The sequence below is a fragment of the Callorhinus ursinus genome, unplaced genomic scaffold, assembly GCF_003265705.2.
Source record: "Callorhinus ursinus isolate GAN/ISIS: 27379988/994484 unplaced genomic scaffold, GSC_fseal_2.0 scaffold4, whole genome shotgun sequence".
Lineage (NCBI taxonomy): Eukaryota > Metazoa > Chordata > Mammalia > Carnivora > Otariidae > Callorhinus > Callorhinus ursinus.
In genome coordinates, this window is record NW_027397066.1 from 137816925 (window position 1) to 137834486 (window position 17562).

The 17562-nt window shown below is 37.5% G+C and overlaps 1 protein-coding gene across 2 annotated transcripts in view; it reads right to left on the reverse strand.

The window, feature by feature from the left end:
• The window catches only part of NAF1 (nuclear assembly factor 1 ribonucleoprotein), a 38372-nt gene extending 22249 nt beyond the window's left edge, over positions 1–16123 (reverse strand). The window contains exons 1-2 of one of the 2 annotated variants that reach the window (XM_025874405.2): positions 15605–16123; positions 11009–11177 (exon numbers count right to left, since the gene is read on the reverse strand). In XM_025874405.2, the coding sequence (XP_025730190.1) occupies positions 11009–11177; positions 15605–15939 (504 nt within the window). In that variant the 5' untranslated portion in view covers positions 15940–16123. The remainder of the gene's footprint in view (positions 1–11008; positions 11178–15604) is intronic. The other variant, XM_025874404.2, reaches the window with a different exon arrangement.
• Positions 16124–17562: the final 1439 nt, after the last annotated feature.

Below are 17562 nucleotides of genomic sequence, written 5' to 3' on the forward strand. Positions count from 1 at the left end.
ACCAAATCCTGTTAACACTTAGAACACAAAATCAATGTTATTCTCAAATAAATAAATGCTATTTGGCCACAGAATGAAAAGCTCCTGTTTTGTATTTTCTATTAAGAGGAATTAAGGTCCATGCAATATAATTATGTTTTGGTATAGGCCCAAATTCTGATACTGTTTTGATTTAACTTTAAAATATAAAATACATGCTCCTGTTTTTTAAAGAAGAAAAAAAAATTAGTACCGAAGGACTCAGAGTAAAAAGCAAAAATTCCCCTGATTACTTTCAACCTCCCAATCCCTCTCCACAGAGAGCTAACAGTTTATCCTTTAAATACATCTACCGTGCAGATATAAATGTTACATTTCTAATTGTAAAATGTTTTACTTATATTCACATTATAATGCAAGTTATCCTTTTTATCTATCATATTTTGTACATCTTTCTACACCAAAACATCTAATTTTTTAAACATTCTTATAGTGTATCACTATACAACTGTAACTTAACACCAATTACCTGATAAAACATCTGCTTCTTTTTAATTTTTATCATTACATACAATGATAAAATGAACTATCCTTCACATACATCTTCATGTAACTCCTGTGATAAATCCCTGTAAGTGGAACTGCTAGATCCAAAGATACCAACACTTTTGACAGAGACTGCCAAGTTTCTTTTCAAAAAGGTTCCGTCAATTAACAATTCCACAAATGATGAGAGATTTTCTCACATTCATGCCATCACTGAGAAGCAAACTAAATCTCTGCCAGTGTGATAGGTCTACAATATAAAATAGCATCATGCTTTTATTTTAATTTCTTCATTAATCAGGAAGACTGCATCCTTGCATGTTTCCTGGATTATCCAATTGTGTTTATGAATTGTTTGTATATTTTACACATTTCTCTTTCAAAGAGTTTATCTTTTTATTAATTTATAAGAGAACTTTGGTTTAAAGAACATTCACCCTTTATCAAATACGAAGAAAATACCCACTGCCTTTCCTCCCAGAATGGTTTTTAGTATTTAAGTTGCTTAATGAACTGCAGCATTTTAATTTTTATGTAGTCAAATATATCAAGCTTTTCTTTTTTTTTTTGGCTTTTGAGACTTATGTCACAGAAAGACCTTCCCTATACGAAAATCACTTTTTAAATTCACTCATACTGGGGGCCTGGGTGGCTCAGTCGTTAAGCGCCTGCCTCTGGTTCAGGTCATGGTTCCAGGGTCCCGGGATCGAGCCCCACATCGGGCTCCCTGCTCCACGGGAAGCCTGCTTCTCCCTCTCCCACTCCCCCTGTTGTGTTCCCTCTCTCACTGTGTCTCTCTCTGTCAAATAAATAAATAAAATCTTTAAAAAAAAAAAACTTTTTTAGGGCACCTGGGTGGCTCAATCGGTTAAGCGTCTGCCTTCAGCTCAGGTCATGGTCCCAGGGTCCTGGGATCGAGCCCCGCATCGGGTTCCCTGCTCAGCGGGAGGCTTGCTTCTCCCTCTCCCTCTCCCCCTGCTTGTGTTCCCTCTCTCGCTGTGTCTCTCTCTGTCAAATAAATAAAATCTTTAAAAAGAAGAATTTTTTAAAATAAAAATAAATAAATAAATTCACTCATTTTCATTGCTTCTCCAATTTCATTTCTAACATTTGCATATTTGGACCATTTATAAATTATATTCTTGTATAAAAGCAAGGCACAGATTGGCTTTACCTTTATCCATATTACTGGCCAATTATTCCCACATGTTATAGAATAATCTATCTTTTCCCCTGCTGATATGAAAAATAAATTTTAACACATACTAAATGTACTTATATTATTTGTTTTTTTTTTTTTTACTGAAATCTCCATTCAGTTCTACTAGTCTATTTCAGTGTCAGTACTAAACTATTTCAACAACTCTGCCTTTCATTACATGTTTAATATTTGGGAATAAGGCTAGTTCCTCTATGCATTCCATCCATATTTTTCCCCTTGGAATCTTCCTATTCTCGTGTTTACTTCACCAGACAAACTTTAAAACCATCTTGTCATATTAGTCTTGTTAGTATTGATTAAAATCACACTTAATTAGATTGTTTTAGGTCCTAAATAGTCCTTAGGTTTATTTGAAGCCATCTTATACCTTATTTGCTATTATAAATTCTTAGTTATTTAATATCTTTTATTTCTGTTCTATAAATGCATCCTTTATAGGGTATCATCTGAACACAAGAAAGCATCATGCTAAAATTTAGGTCTAATGACTTTTTTATGTATTTCCGAAAAATAAGTCCTGCTCCTCCTCCAATATTATTGTATCATATTTTTCATTTTTCAAGTAATATTGATTGGTATGTCCAGAATATCAAGTGTCAAGAAATTGTAATGATAGTGGGCATGATGTATGACTATTTATTAGACAAGTTTCAAATATTAAGCATAACGATGTTTCTTGATTGAAATTTCTTTTTAAAAAGGTTTTTTCAAAAAGTGACCGCCTATTCCTACTTCTGTTCCTATTTGTGTTTTTTTAAATCAGACTACTGAATTTCATCTAATGCCTTTTCATCATCTTTTGAGATAATTATAACATAATTTACTGTAAGTTGAGCAGGTCAGCTCCAGGGTCTGCTGCAATCATGATGTCCTCCTCCTCTAAGGATGTCTATGAGACACATCTAGCGATGAGGAAAACAGGGGAAGATATACAATGCTAGAATATTTGTAGTGATGCAGGGACCCACTCTTGTGGTCAAAAGCAGAGTCTGCCAGGCTTCCTTAATTTCTGTTATCCTGTTTCCAACCTATGTGTTAACAGGACGAAATTGCCTACAAATGGGGAGGATCTCTGTCTCACATAGAACTAAACTTAGAGAAAAAACAGACAGATAACTGTTATCTTGTGATCACCACCATACCTCTAATTCCAGTTCAGTGATCCCAAGCATTCCTTAAAAAAGACCAATGAAGGCATTAAATTGCCTCTTGATAATAACACACCTAAAGTGATGTGCATCCCCAATGTTTATAGCAGCAATGTCCACAATAGCCAAACTATGGAAAGAGTCCAGATGTCCAATGACAGATGAATGGATAAAGATGTAGTATATATACACAAAGGAATATGATGCAGTCATCAAAAAATGAAATCTCGCCATTTGCAATGACATGGACGGAACTACAGTATATTATGCTAAGCGAAATAAGTCAATCAGAGAAAGGCAATTACCATATGATCCCACTGATATGTGGAATTTGAGAAACAAGGCAGAGGATCATAGGAGAAGAGAGGAAAAAATGAAACAAGACAAAACCAGAGAGAGAGAAAAAGAATAAGAGACTCTTAATCTCAGGAAACAAACTGAGGGTTGCTGGAGTGGAGCGGGGTGGAAAGGAAGGGGTTGTTGGGTGATGGATATTGGGGAGGGTATGTGTTGTGGTGAGCACTGTGAATTGTGTAAGACTGATGAATCACAGACCTATATTCCTGAAACAAATAATACATTATGTTAATTAATAAAAAAAAGTGCATGAAATCTCCATCCCAAATACTCTGCAGAACATAAAAGGTATATAAAGAACTATATATTATACATAAAACGTATAAGAAAGAAATGACATCAGCCTAGTACAATTCCAGATCAAAAGCCTATTATGGAATTTACCTTTGAAAGTATAGTTATGTCAAGCAGTATATTTGCTTTGAAAATAGCAGTCATTTTGAGGGTTGGATCAAAGAAGAAGAGATATATTTGTCCCTTTTAAACAAGCATGCTTTCAGTGGGCTTTCCAGAAAGATTTTTGTCAGGCTTGAAGAGGCAGAACTTCAGAAGGTTTAAAAGGAAAGTTCCTTCGACTGCGATGTCAGACAGGACAGTATATGATCTTGTCTTGATATTTGGATGTCAAATGTTACTTTCTCTTCCCTATGAAAGCTGAAGTACTGCACCTCCACCAAGCCTAGTTACCTCTTTATTAAATTATCCTGATTTTCTTTTTTGTAAACATACTACTGTCTAACATCCTATGTGTTTTCTTGCTTAAAGTCCATTTCCCTAACTCTACAATAAATCCAACAATAAACAGGATTTGGTCAGCCTTGCCCATTGCCATAGCACCCAGAACAATGACTAGCACATAGTAGGTGCTGAGCATATATTTATTAAATGACTTACCTCATCAGTCTGGGTTAAACAAAATTCTCAGAAGAGATCACAGTCTTTTTCAATCAGAGCAAAATCAGATAATGAAAATGTAATTCCCAGAATTCAAGAGAATCCTTAAAGAATGAAAGTTAAAAAGGCAGGCTTCTAAGGAAGCTTCATTGCCCAGGACTAATGCATAGATACGTCAGATTTGCAGCAGCAAACATTATTACAATTATTAGACTGACACCTGGCTCCCTGATTACATAGCAGCTGTTCAGCAGCTGTTCCCGGTAAGATAACAAATAAATCTGCTCAGTCGCATAATCTCCTTTCAAGAAATAAAAATCCATCACTTTACTTTTCCATGAGTGGGGAAAGGATGTGTTACAGCAAAGAGGAAAAACAAACTCCAATAAGGAAAAAAAGAGTAGCCAGAACACACACTGAAGGACATTACCACTCTTGACAGAACACATAGAATCTAAAGAATTAGAAGTAAAAGGCATACTGATAAAACTAAAACACTTAAGTTAGAGTTGATGAGGAAAACCTGGGATAGAAAGACCTTCTCCATCATATAAGCAAAATCCAAGTGTCCTGAAAATAAAAGACAAGAAGGCTATTTACTGCAGGTAAGGAAGATTAAAGTATGAGCCTGGATTACCCTATAACCCTCATGGAAACATGGATAAGTGGGTAAGAAAGGCTCCTTTTATTCTGTTTATCCAATACCAGACACTACCTACATTTGATTATTTAAATTTCATTAATGAAAATTAGGTAAAATTTAAAATGCAGTGTTGATTGGACTAGCCACATTTCATATGCTCAACTGCTACAGTATTAACACAGTGTGGATATAGAATATTTCCACCATTGCAGGAAGCTCTACTGAACAGCACTGCTTTACATTCTCGTACATCCCAAAAGCCCTCCCTTACAAAACATACACCCAAGTATTAATAGCACCACTCTATTTTCGGCCATTAATACAGATATAATTTTAAGGCCACATTATAACAGCATACACCATACTGTTATGAAGTCTTAATGATAACCTGAAAACTTTACCTGGGAAACAAAGATTTGTGATAAATCTCTATTTTTACCACTGTTACTTCTCCCAAATTAAAAAGAAACTAAAACCTGTCTTGGGTGTACAGTATATACAGCTAGAGATAAATATCCAGCTATCATTTAAATAAAGTTTATATTATGCTTACTGACTCAAAACAAACGTTATCTGTAATAACAAAGAACAGGCAAGGAAAGGAAGAAAAATACCTCATTCACATCATTAGCAAAAGAAAAGGCCACATGGAAATAAAAATCCCCAGATACATAATACCATTTGGCAATGAACTACTAAAATTCACCATACTAAGGAAATTCAATCACGTATTTCCTACAATCTACAGTTCCAAGTCAAAGGCTCTATTAAAAGATAATATGGCCCAAGCATATGCAATTTAAGAAAGCTTACATGATGATACAATCTATTACCATGACAAAATACACTACATTATTCAGAAACCAAATAATCAAGGAAGTTCAAATGACCAAATTCTAATGTCGCTATGTATGGACGTCTACACAAGCACTAAAAATACAGCAGACTAAAATCTACCTGTTACTAGTTCCTGTTACTCTGCTCTCCCCTACTTAAATACTACCTCAGGCAAATCACTTTCCTTCTGGGAATCAGTTTTCTTATCTCTAAATAGTGAGAAAACTGAGCAAAAGTTCTGAATATTTCATGCAAATGGCTAATACAATTTTAAAAATGCTTAACTGCATGTAATCAAAAAGACAGCACATTAAGATAGAAATATGCCAGCCTCAAACACAATTACTATAATTCTGGATAACAGATACCCTAACTATGGCATTAAATAAATGCATGGTCCTACCTATACTTCTGGAATATCCATGAAAGAGCAATTATTGTTTGTGTTACAAAAATATTATTATATTCTGATTCCTGAACATCTGTATGGCCTACAAGGTTGTTCAGTTGAGTACCACATATTAAAAATCTCCCCTATTAAAAAATTAAACTGTAGACACACTAGTTAAAAAAAAAAAAAAAAAATGGATGTCTAAGACTTCCAGTGCAAAAATGGAAGGAGCTAATGGGTCAAAAATGGCCCTCTGAGAAGATGACCTTTGTACATTACAATGACCTTGCCCTGTCTAGTTCTTTGAAGACTTGTTATTGGGCAAGAAAAAAAAAATCAGTAATTTATGATTTTCTGAGGAAAATTATCTAAAGAACTTTGATTTGGGTTTTCACTCACAAATCTAGAAAAAGGGCAGCAGGGAATAATGGGAAAGGAATCAAACATTACAAATCGCAACTAACCCTTTCATGGTGCTAGACGGGGGAAAATTTTTAAAAAGTGAGGAAAAGTGGAATAAAATTATCTGACCACTTTCCTTATATTACCCAAGAATAGAGGACATGCATGTGGCAGCCAATTACCTGATGCTATTAGGTGAGCCTTCACTTTTCAGATATGGTTGGAAAGTAGGATCCAATCCCTGGAGTACTGAGAGCCATGATTGGAAACTTTTTTTTTTTTTTTCCCCTATAGTTGGTAAAACATATTGGAAAAAAGAATGGATTAGGTCTGTACCCTGTGTGGTAACTAAGACCACACATAACATTTAGTCTAATTCATCAACGTAACAAAAGTACTTTTACAATGTTCCATGGAACTCAATACACTTTAATTGCCCTTCTTAATTACCCTGTTGTGTATGACACTAAATTTAAGATTGAGACTAGCCCATTAAATATTTTCATCTAAAAAAATGAAAACCAACACTCCTTTGCAGTGTTTTCATATTTTTCTTTTTAAATAAATACTATGTTCTTACCCTGTTTTTCTCTAAAACTACTGTCAGAAACAAAGTTCATAAGAGTATCTTCAAAAGTTGACTCACATTAAAATAAAATTATAATCCATCTCAGTAAGAAAAAACCTTCAATGATATAATTCTAAGCATTATCTTTTATGTTAACTGAGGAGTCCATATTTCATCAAATCTAAGACACTGACTTTATATATCATGAAGATAAAACCACTACCAAATTACTGTAAAATGTCAACAATTATTAGTCCCAAATTTCAAAATGAAAAAGTGCCCATTTTGGAAGTGACAACATCAGGTGTATGGATGATAAGCAAATGAACAAAGAAACACTCCCTGAGTTCCTACTATGTAACCAACACTGGGAATACAACTGTCATGCAACAGACTCTTATCTGTCAGTGGGAAAGTTCAGATTCTCTTCACCCATCACCTTTCTATACCTGTCCTACCCATCCTGCAATCTAGGAGGACTTCCTTGACCCTTGCACTGTTAGCTATCTCCTCTTCCACTCAATCCTACAACTTTGTATGTCCACTACCACTCATCTCGCTTTCAATCATTAACTTTCTGGTGTCACTTTGCTTTTAGCAAAAGTGCGTATGCTCACTCTCTAGCTAGATTCCCTTTTAACAGACATTTGTCTCTATCCTCTAAAGCAATCAGAACTTACTAAAATCTACTGAGGAATGGGGGAATCTAATAAATGGAATGCTTGTGTGTAATAACCATATATACACACAGAGAACATACATGCTTATTACTTCACTGAAGACACTATTTATCTGAAGTTTAAGGGATCATTTCTGTTGGCTATAAGTTTTACTAAAATAATTTTCTATAATGAAGCACAAAATTTTAATTTTTTAAAAAATCTGAGCACTATTTTTAAAGAGCACCAAGAATTAATTTAAAAATATCTCCTCTCAAGTACATAAGCCATTTCGTAAATATCAAACATTTTGAAAAGGATGTTAAAAAGTGTCTTCAGTATTCTATGATACAATGTAATAATTTCAAATACATTTAGAGTCACAAAATGCTGAAGTTGAAAGAGGCCTGCATTTAGGGCAAAATTTATAAAGTAAGCTAGGCCTTGAAAACAACATATTCAGTCAACGATTATTAAGTGAAAACCATGGTGCATTGTAATTGCATGGATGGTGGGAGATCAAAAGTATGAAATAATCCGCTGTAACTTCTGACCACTTGAGGTGTCCAGATATTTCCAAAACCTCATGTTAGGATGTTTTATGTGTTTGCACTGCCAAAATCAGAAAGAAAATATAGTTTACTCAACCTAACTACAAAATACATTTGTTTTACAATATAATATAGGCAGCAGTTTCCAAATTACGAAGGTACCAAGAACTGCCTACAAGCATTACATTTTTTGTTAGTCATGCTATATTATGTGTATGAATACACATTAATATGCCTACTGCAGTATTATCCATTTTTTTATCCCCATAAACACTGTAACCATAACTTTTAAATGTTATGTAAAACCTTTCAGGTTTTCAGAAGAGAAAATAATAGGCATTAATTTATAAAATTCATTTCTGATTAAGGTTCTGAAATGTCACAATCCCATAAATATTTTTATGATTCTAGATTTTTAATTATACCTGATTTATTTAAATAAACAGGCCAGGGCATAAACTGCTGAGAAAATTTTTCAAAAAGGACGTAATTTTCCAATTCACTGAAACACTGAATAAACCCTATGTGGTTTAATGTAGTTCAAAGCTGTAATACATATGCTGTTTTACATTTACTATGTAGGTTATGTATAAACCTTCTCAGCATTAAAGAGGAGTTTATGATCAAAAGAATAATTCCACGTGGTTAAATTTAACAGCATATATTACATAACTGTGACATATAAAAAGAGCCAACTAAGACTACTCTCCTTTTCAATGCCTCTTTAGCTAACCATTCCCTTTTTTTCCCTCTTTTCCTCACCCCTTTTTCCAAATCAAGATATAACCATATCCTGTCATCCCAAGAGACTGCTGCAACTCTCTAAGGTTTAATTCTAAAAAAACAATCTTGAGGTTACTTCACTGTAGCTCCCATATACTTACCATTAAAGACTGCAATAGTTAGTAGTTAGATCACCAGGATCTAACTTTCCAACAAAGTGAAAAGATTTAAAAAGCTAGATACAGGGCTAACTGGAGGTAAAAATTAAGCTCAGCACGCCTGCATGGCAATAGGAAACAGCCCAGAATATGAGACACTTTATAAAGAGGTGGGGCATAAAACTGAGTTAAATTGGGCATGCCTACGTTCCAGAGATCTCTAAAGATCCAGCACAAACCCTGAAATTGATAGAACTGTTTGGCCCATTTTAATTTATGTACACCTTTTAGCAAAATAGAATACATAGATCAAATGCTCCATGCACAATCCCTGCTAAGAGGATATACCAGAATGACCTGAACAAAATGGTACATCTGACACTGGCTAGAGCTGGTTTTAACAAGAGGGGACAGTTCCCAGGAAAAGTGGATTGTCATTTTCAAAAACAAAACAAAACAAAGAAACCCAAAAACCAAACACACACAAAAAAACTAATCTAGTAAGTAACAGGACTGTCCCAAAAATCAGCAAAGAAATATAGCACTAACTGGCTGGTTCAAGAGGAAGATCAAAGTAGAAGACAATGTATTTAGAGCCAAGGTCACAGCAATCTACACGCAAGCTAGAATTTTAAAAGATTAATCTATAGGTAAACAGAAGAAGTCGGTGAGTAAAGAAAGAATAAAACGACACTCAGGAAACTATGTGAATATCCAAGAGGCATATAAAAGAAATAGCATGGCTACCCTCAATAGCTGCCTTAATTCCCAATGGCTTTCTTATCCAAATAAGTTTACAATGCATCCCCCTTCTCTTGAGGTAAGTGGAGAGTCTTTTTGCTCACAACCACAAGAGTCCAACATAAAGTCACATGTGATAACCCCTTCCATGTATTCCCCTTTTACTCTCTACACAGGATGACTATTATTACTGACTAAACAGCATCCCTTTTTGAAATGGATAGAAGACTTCCTTTCCTACGACAGAGAACCCATTCCTTGTGGTTTGCATGGGTTGGTATCGCCCACCCAACCCTCAAGTTTCTCAAAATACACATACATTCACACTCCCTTTCTGTCAGCCGGCTTTTACATGTTCCCGCCCTCACACTTGCCCATGTGCTTTCTCTAAAGCACTCACTTTCCTACATACCCTCCCACACAAACAAGAGTGACTATGTGACTCGGTCCCAAGCAATCCAAATACACATTCCACTAGCCTCAATGATGTGTTCAGGGTTGTCCCCAGGTAAACCAGTACAAGTCCTCCCTGTGACTTTCATATAGAAATATCAATGGCCAAACTGCCAGCCCCATGGAGAAAAACCTACCGAGCAAGAAAGAAGCAGAGTCCTAAAGATACTGAGTACAGGTAGCCCTATCATCCTGGTCTTCAGGGCCAAGTCTTTCTCTCCCCTTAATTCCAGAGTTGAAGTCCTGAAGGAGTCCTAATAATACTCCTTCACAGCCCTAAGTCAAAGATTTATGGCAATCCAGGGAACTCATCCCTCTACCTAACCCATTAGCAGTGGTCTAACGGACTAGGAACTTCCAGTAAGTTCACTTCCTAATCATGTAAATATAAAATAAAGCAGACAGCTAGCTACTCAAGAATCCAAAGCTGAAAAATGACTATAACTGCTTCTTCCATCCTTCCCAAAGACCCCTTGGAACTGGCACAAAAAAGAACAGATTGGCCCACTGTTCAAGTTTCAAAAGCTAACATACCTTTTCCAGCAAAAATGTAATTTTCTGATATGAGCCAAAATACAAGAAAACCAAGGCATAGCAAAAGTATGCCCAATAAGAGGTTGAGAAGTCTTCAAATTTACAGAGCCAGATATACACCAAATAATAACATCAATATTAGTATCATAACATATATTTAATAACTTTCAAATTAGGTTTAATAACAAATCTAAGTACTTACATTAAGGAGTAACTCATCTTTTGTTTTAAGAGGAAAATTCTTATTTTCCTTCTCAGTTTGTAAATCATCTTCTCCATCTGACAGCAGTGGAGGAAGTGATATACAAGAGGAAGATGATGAGGAAGATGATGAAGATGAGGAGGAGCTTGAACTATCTGAATCTGTTTCACTGTAGGGAAGAAAAGTCAAAAACTTAGGAAAGCATTATTATAGTGGTATTAAGTTATAATTTTTCAACTAGGAAATATCTACTATGTATTTACTGTTGCTGATATAATTCAAAAGCTAGCAATTCGAAGTTGACTATGGTATTTGGAAAGCAGTCTTTAATCCACTGATAACATTTTCAAAACCCCTGCTATAACCCAAACCCTATTATTATAATAGTCTCACACATCACACGTTTGTCTTAATCTAGTTAAGCACATGACAAATCACTGACAAGAGATAGGTCTGGACAAGACACCTTTCTTATTAGCCATCAGTGACCAGATCACTTAATTGCCAATGAAATGTTGTCTTCAGGGGGCGCCTGGTTTGCTCAGATGGTTAAGCAGCTGCCTTCAGCTCAGGTCATGATCCCAGGGTCCTGGAATCGAGCCCCACGTCGGGCTCCCTGCTCGACAGGGAGCCTGCTTCTCCCTCTACTGTTCCCCCTGCTTGTGCTCTCTCCTTCTCTCAGCCAAATAAATAAAATCTTAAAATAAAAAAATAAAAATAAAATGTTGTCTTCATACAACTTGGAAACTCCTGAAAGTTACCAACCATGTTGACCACTCTACTCTTAAATTAAAACTCCCTTAGCCCTTGGCTTCACAGCAATTGTTACCAGTAATCCTCTTAGTTTAAATTTTGTTTGCTGGCTTTCTCCCTCAGCCCATTTTATGTGCTGTTTTTAAAAGTTACACTCTCATTTTCTCTTCTATCCTCTTCCCATTGATAACCTCATTCACTCAAATGATTTCAATCATCACCCATGTATAGATAACTGCTAAATCATCAGCCTTGATATTGATAACTCTAGGCTCCACCCCTAATCTCCAGCTGCATACTGGCCACCTCTATGAAAAACCTACACCTACCTCATTCTAGCAACAAATTTAATTAAAAAAAAAAAAGCATTCTCCTTACTGAAACTGCTTCTGTCCTTGAGCCTCTATTTTATTCCATTGCTTAGTGTTCAATCCAGTCACTACAGGTAGAAACCTTGGAATCACTTTGAGCCAATGCCATCTCACAGTCAATGATAAAAGCCTACCTTCAGATGACAAACATCACTCCTATTCCATTTCTCAATCCCATTTCCACTGTTACTATGACCCTATTTGGGGGCAATCCTCATTTCTCAGCTATTTTTCTGTAATAATTGTATAACTGACGTCAATACTCATAGTCTCTTCCCATAACAATCAACCCTTCCTCCTACTGCTATTACCTTCACCCTCTCATGACCTTCCATCCTAATCAGTTCACACGCTTGCTTTAAAAAAAAAAAAAAAAAAATCCATGACTGGACATTAGATCTGAAGGAATTATCAATTTTGTTATGTGTGGTAACTGTGATTACATAATAGAATGTCCTCTTAGAGAATGCATGCTGAAACATTTAGGGAAAAAGTGTCATAGTATCTGTAAATGACTTTAAAAGGGCTCAATAGCATGCATATGTGAAACAAAGTTCTGAAATGTTAGTAAGTGTTAAATCAAGGTGATGGCTCTATGTGTTTGTACCATTCTTTCCATTTTTTTATGAAGAAAACATTAAACATACAGAAAAGCTTTAAAAGTTTCTCCACAAATCTACACTGTGTACTAAAGGCCATCTAGGGCCCTTTGCAATCAGGTTCCCAATAACCTTCACAATCCCATCTCCGGCCACATCTAGCACAGAAGCATATAAAACGTCCCAAATCCAGTTGTACTTTCACTACCTCATGCCATTATTTGTGCTATTTCCTTTGACTAGAACGTCTCCAGGGCAAAAAAAGTCCATTCCTCTTTATAAGCTCAACTCAAATGTTATCTCCTCTGAAGTCATCCCCTATCCACCAAAAGTAGATTTACATCTTTCCGTGTCGCCCAGAGCATTTTTTTGAAACTGCCTAGTACAGCCTGTCTCGTACTCTCCATAATTCATGGAAAAACATGTCTTCTCAGATGGATTATGAAGTGCTTGAAACAAAGGCACTAGTTCTGGCAAGTATGGTCTTTTTCTGTTTACAGGGGTAAAGGGACATCCCATTCACGACTCCTTCCTACTCTTACCACATTATGAATCTTTCCCTCTCTCCCAGATCATTCCTATCAGCATACCAAATTCTATAGTACCTCTGCTGAATTCCTCCAGCTATGGCCTCATTTCTCCCCTTGAAGTTTCTTTTCTTTTTTTTTTTTTTTAAAGATTTTATTTATTTATTCATGAGAGATGGAGAGAGAGAGGGAAAAAGAGAGAGAGAGAAGCAGAGGGAGAAGCAGGCTCCCAAGGAGCAGGGAGCCCGATGCGGGACTCCCAGGACCCTGGGATCATGACCTGAGCCGAAGGCAGACGCTTAACCATCTGAGCCACCCAGGCGCCCTCCCCTTGAAGTTTCTTGACAGAGTTGTTAACATATGCTATCTCTGCTCCTTTATTTCCCATTCAGTCTTTACCCCAAATTGGCTTCCATCACCACCACTCCTTTACAAGGTCACCAACAATCTCCATGTTATCAAGTCCACTGGACATCTTTCTGTCATCTTAACTTTTCAGCAACATCTGACATGATTCCCACTTACCTTCCCAAAAACCTTCCATATTTTGGGGTGGTATTCTACCCTCATGTATCTTCTTCTGTCTCCATGGTTTTAAATATGACCTTCACTTAAAAGAGACTAAATCGACTTAACATCCAAATGTACTGCTTGAGAATCTTGTTTGAATTCCAATTCAAACAAACCAACTGTTAAAAAGACAACTAGAGAAATATGAAAACTGACTGGGTATTAGGTGATATTAAGGAATTAGGGTTAATTTTACTACATTTGATAATGACATGGTGGTTGCATAACAAGTACTTTATCAGTTAGAAATGTAAAGAACATACAGATATGGTAACATACTGTTTGAGACTTGCTCTAAAAATCTCAGGTTAAAAAAAATGTTAGAAATACTAGATGAAACAAGATCAGCAAAATACTGGAAACCGTTTAAGTGTGGTAATGGGGTACATTTGCACTCATTATATTACTCTCTACTTTTAACAAATTTGAAAATGTCCATAACAAAAAGTTAAAGTAAATCCTATCTGTAATCTCATGTTCAAATTTACATCTCCAGTCCAGAATTGTCCTCTCAACTTTAAATTCATTATCCTACTGCTTCCCTGACATCTCCAATTAGCTGTCAAAGAAATCTCAAATTAACTGTCCAAATTAAACACTCATCCCAGATAGGTTACCCCCCATTTTACTAAACAGCACCATCATCCACACAGTTGATGCCTCCTTGTCTAGCCCACTACCCCATTTATTAGGGTGACCTCAAAATACTTAGCTCCGATAACCATGGTCACGTCTAGGACTCATTCAACATCTTTCCAACTCTTTCCACACTAAGCCCTGTTCCACTCGTGCTTCTCTGCTTTCACTCTTGAACCCAGTTCAATTCCTTCTCTACAGAGCAAAGCTTATTAGAATATTAACCTGAGCATGCCATTTCTCTGCTTAAAATTCAGTAGCTTCCCTAACACTTAGAATTTAAAACTTTAACATATGGCTACACAGTTTTACAGGGCTGGTCTCTCCTATTACTTTCTCCATGCCTTGCCTGTTCCTTCATTGTAATTTTCACCACCTCTAATTTATGTAGTGATGTATTTAGTTTTATTTTTCATCCTTCTCACTAGGGATATTTTGTTCACCTATTCAGTATCCCACGTAACACACTCAAATACTTGTAGACAACGTTCAGTGTGATTTAGTAACATCCCAGACCTTAAGTCCTCTCTCACCATAGGTTTCATATTTAAAAGACACGGCGGCGGGTGCTGTCTATAAAACCTACCCAGATCATAAAACAATGCGAAATAACAATGTTTCGCTAATTTCATGAACACATGCTCCCTGCAAGGATTCTACAAAATTATCAGGAGCCAAACTGGAAACGTATGAAATCCTTTAACTGGTCCTTAATTCATCTGGTTCAAAAAACAAGGCCACACTCTAAACCTGATTAAAAAAAAAAAAAAAAAAAGGTCTGACACAAAATTCAAAGTTAAAACCACAAAGAGACACGCCAAATTGAGTAGTTATCGAAATAATCCAATATCCTCAGGGTTTGGTTTTTTTTTTTTTGCGATCTACACATAAGACCTTTCAGACTACCAAATTTAGGAAGAAGAGGGATCTGATTATTAATCTCGGATTCGCAACGCGATTTGCAGAGAAGGGCGAGGAATGGGCGGTCCGAGCTACTTGTCAACACGTGCGCAGCGAGCTTCAGCTACCTCTCCTCTCTCCCAGGCCCACGCGGGCACCCTCTCAGTCCCCGACCCCGGCTTTCCCCCTCTCCCCCACCCCCGCCCCGCCCCGCAGCTCCAGGATCCCCAGGCACCCGACCTGTCCGAGTCCGAATCCGAGTCCGAGTCCGAGGTCTCTAGAGAGTATGGAGTCCCCGCCTGCTCTGCGGCGCTCGGGGCGGTGACGCAGTTCCCTCCGGGTGAAGGTTCTGGCCTTGACTGCGGCGCAAATTCAGGTGGCTGCTCCTCTGCAGGCTGAGCCTCCGCGGCCTGTCCGGTGTCCGGGTACGCCTCATCCGACTGCAGTGACGGCCGTGGCTCTGGGACAGGTACAGAGCCCGGAGCCCGCACCGCCTGACCTTGGCCATCCCCCAAACCGGTGCCATTAAATTTCAGAGTTTCCAGCTGAGCGGCGGCGGCCTCCACTACTTCCATGGCGTCGCGCCAGAAACCCAATCAGGCTCACGTTCAGGGCCCCCAGAAGGCTCGCGGCTCGCTAGGGAAGAGATAGAACAACGACGCGTGTTGTAACCGCACCTGGCCCGACTTCCCGCGTTTCTCCGGTAACTACAAGCCGAGCTGCCTGGAGACACGCCCCCGCCGTTTACCCAACGGCACTTCCGGGGGAGCGTACTACGTGACGTGACGCGATGGCGCCCAATGGGAGCGGGACAGGGCTTTTGGAAACCAGACCACGCGCGGCCCTAAGCCCGCCGTTTTCATTACCTCCTCGAGCTACAGCTCGCATCTTGGGGTCAAGTGGTCAGGCTTTCCTTTCATTGGATGTGGGCCAATTCTACTTGGAGCGGAGATGCGAAGGAAAGCGTGTAGGACAGGGGGGATACCTGATTGCACGAGTCTCTGTACGTAAGAAACTTGAGCCAGGAAGTCTTGAACAGACACGTCTGGTAAAAACTTCATTAAAGTTAAATGAAGCTGAATCGATAGATAGCAAGCACGTTAACCATTCATCTCAAAAAGATTACTACAACTATTCCTTGTGTTTCTCCAGAGCACTCTCAGAAAGAGCAGTAATAGTGGACGTAATGTTGCTGCTTGTTGATGTTATGGCGATGTCTATATGGTAGTTGATGCCACTACTAGAAAGAGTGGGATGGGACTAAAATGAACTAACTTAGCCGGGGAAACGATTACTCTAGATCATTAGGAAGATAAAGCAAAAAGTTCTTCCTACTGAGGCAGAGATCAGAATTTTATGGTTTCTTTTTAGGACTTCAGTTCGATGCATCAGCCGCTCCAGCAATAATAAATAATAATCCTTGTTACCATTTATTAAGCATGCATATGTACCAAGGACGGTGCTAAAGATTTTATCAATTATTCACTGAGAATGTATTGTGTGCACACCACAGTGGCAGACCTTCATAGAAACTTAAGAGTAAGACATAGTCTCTTATTTTAAGGAGATTACTCTCTAATTGAAGTAAAAAGGTCAATGCACAGGAGATAACTAGAAAAATATTTGAAATGTGGAATACAGGATGCAAGTTCAGCAGTCACAGGAAGTTAAGTAAAACTGGTGGGCTGTATCATGGAAAGCCTCCAAAGAGAAACAGGAATTTAAACCTGAGATACCGCTCAATGCAGTTATTAACTAAAGCACAGTGTTCCCAGCTAAATAGACCTGTGTTCAAATTTCAGCCCTACCATTTCCTTACTGGTGTAACTGTAACTTTGAGCAGGTAGTCTAACACACCTAACACTTGTTTTCCTTACCCATAAGATGGAGATAAAAATACTATCTCGTTTAGTTCATGTGAGCACTAATTAAGGTTTTATACAAGAAAATGGCACGTGCCATACACATACTAGTGTGAGAAATGGTTGATAAATAGAACAATGAATGAACTTATGAATAAAATGATACTTCAGTAACAATGATCTTGCAGAGATATGCAGTACAATGTGAAGAAAGAAGAAATTTAAGTCAGAATGTCTTTCCTGCCAGGTAAAAGTCTGTTGCATGCTTACAGGAATTAAGCAATGAAAGTCTGAACCAGGGTTAGAGTCAATGTAGTCGAGTAAAGGAAATCCCCA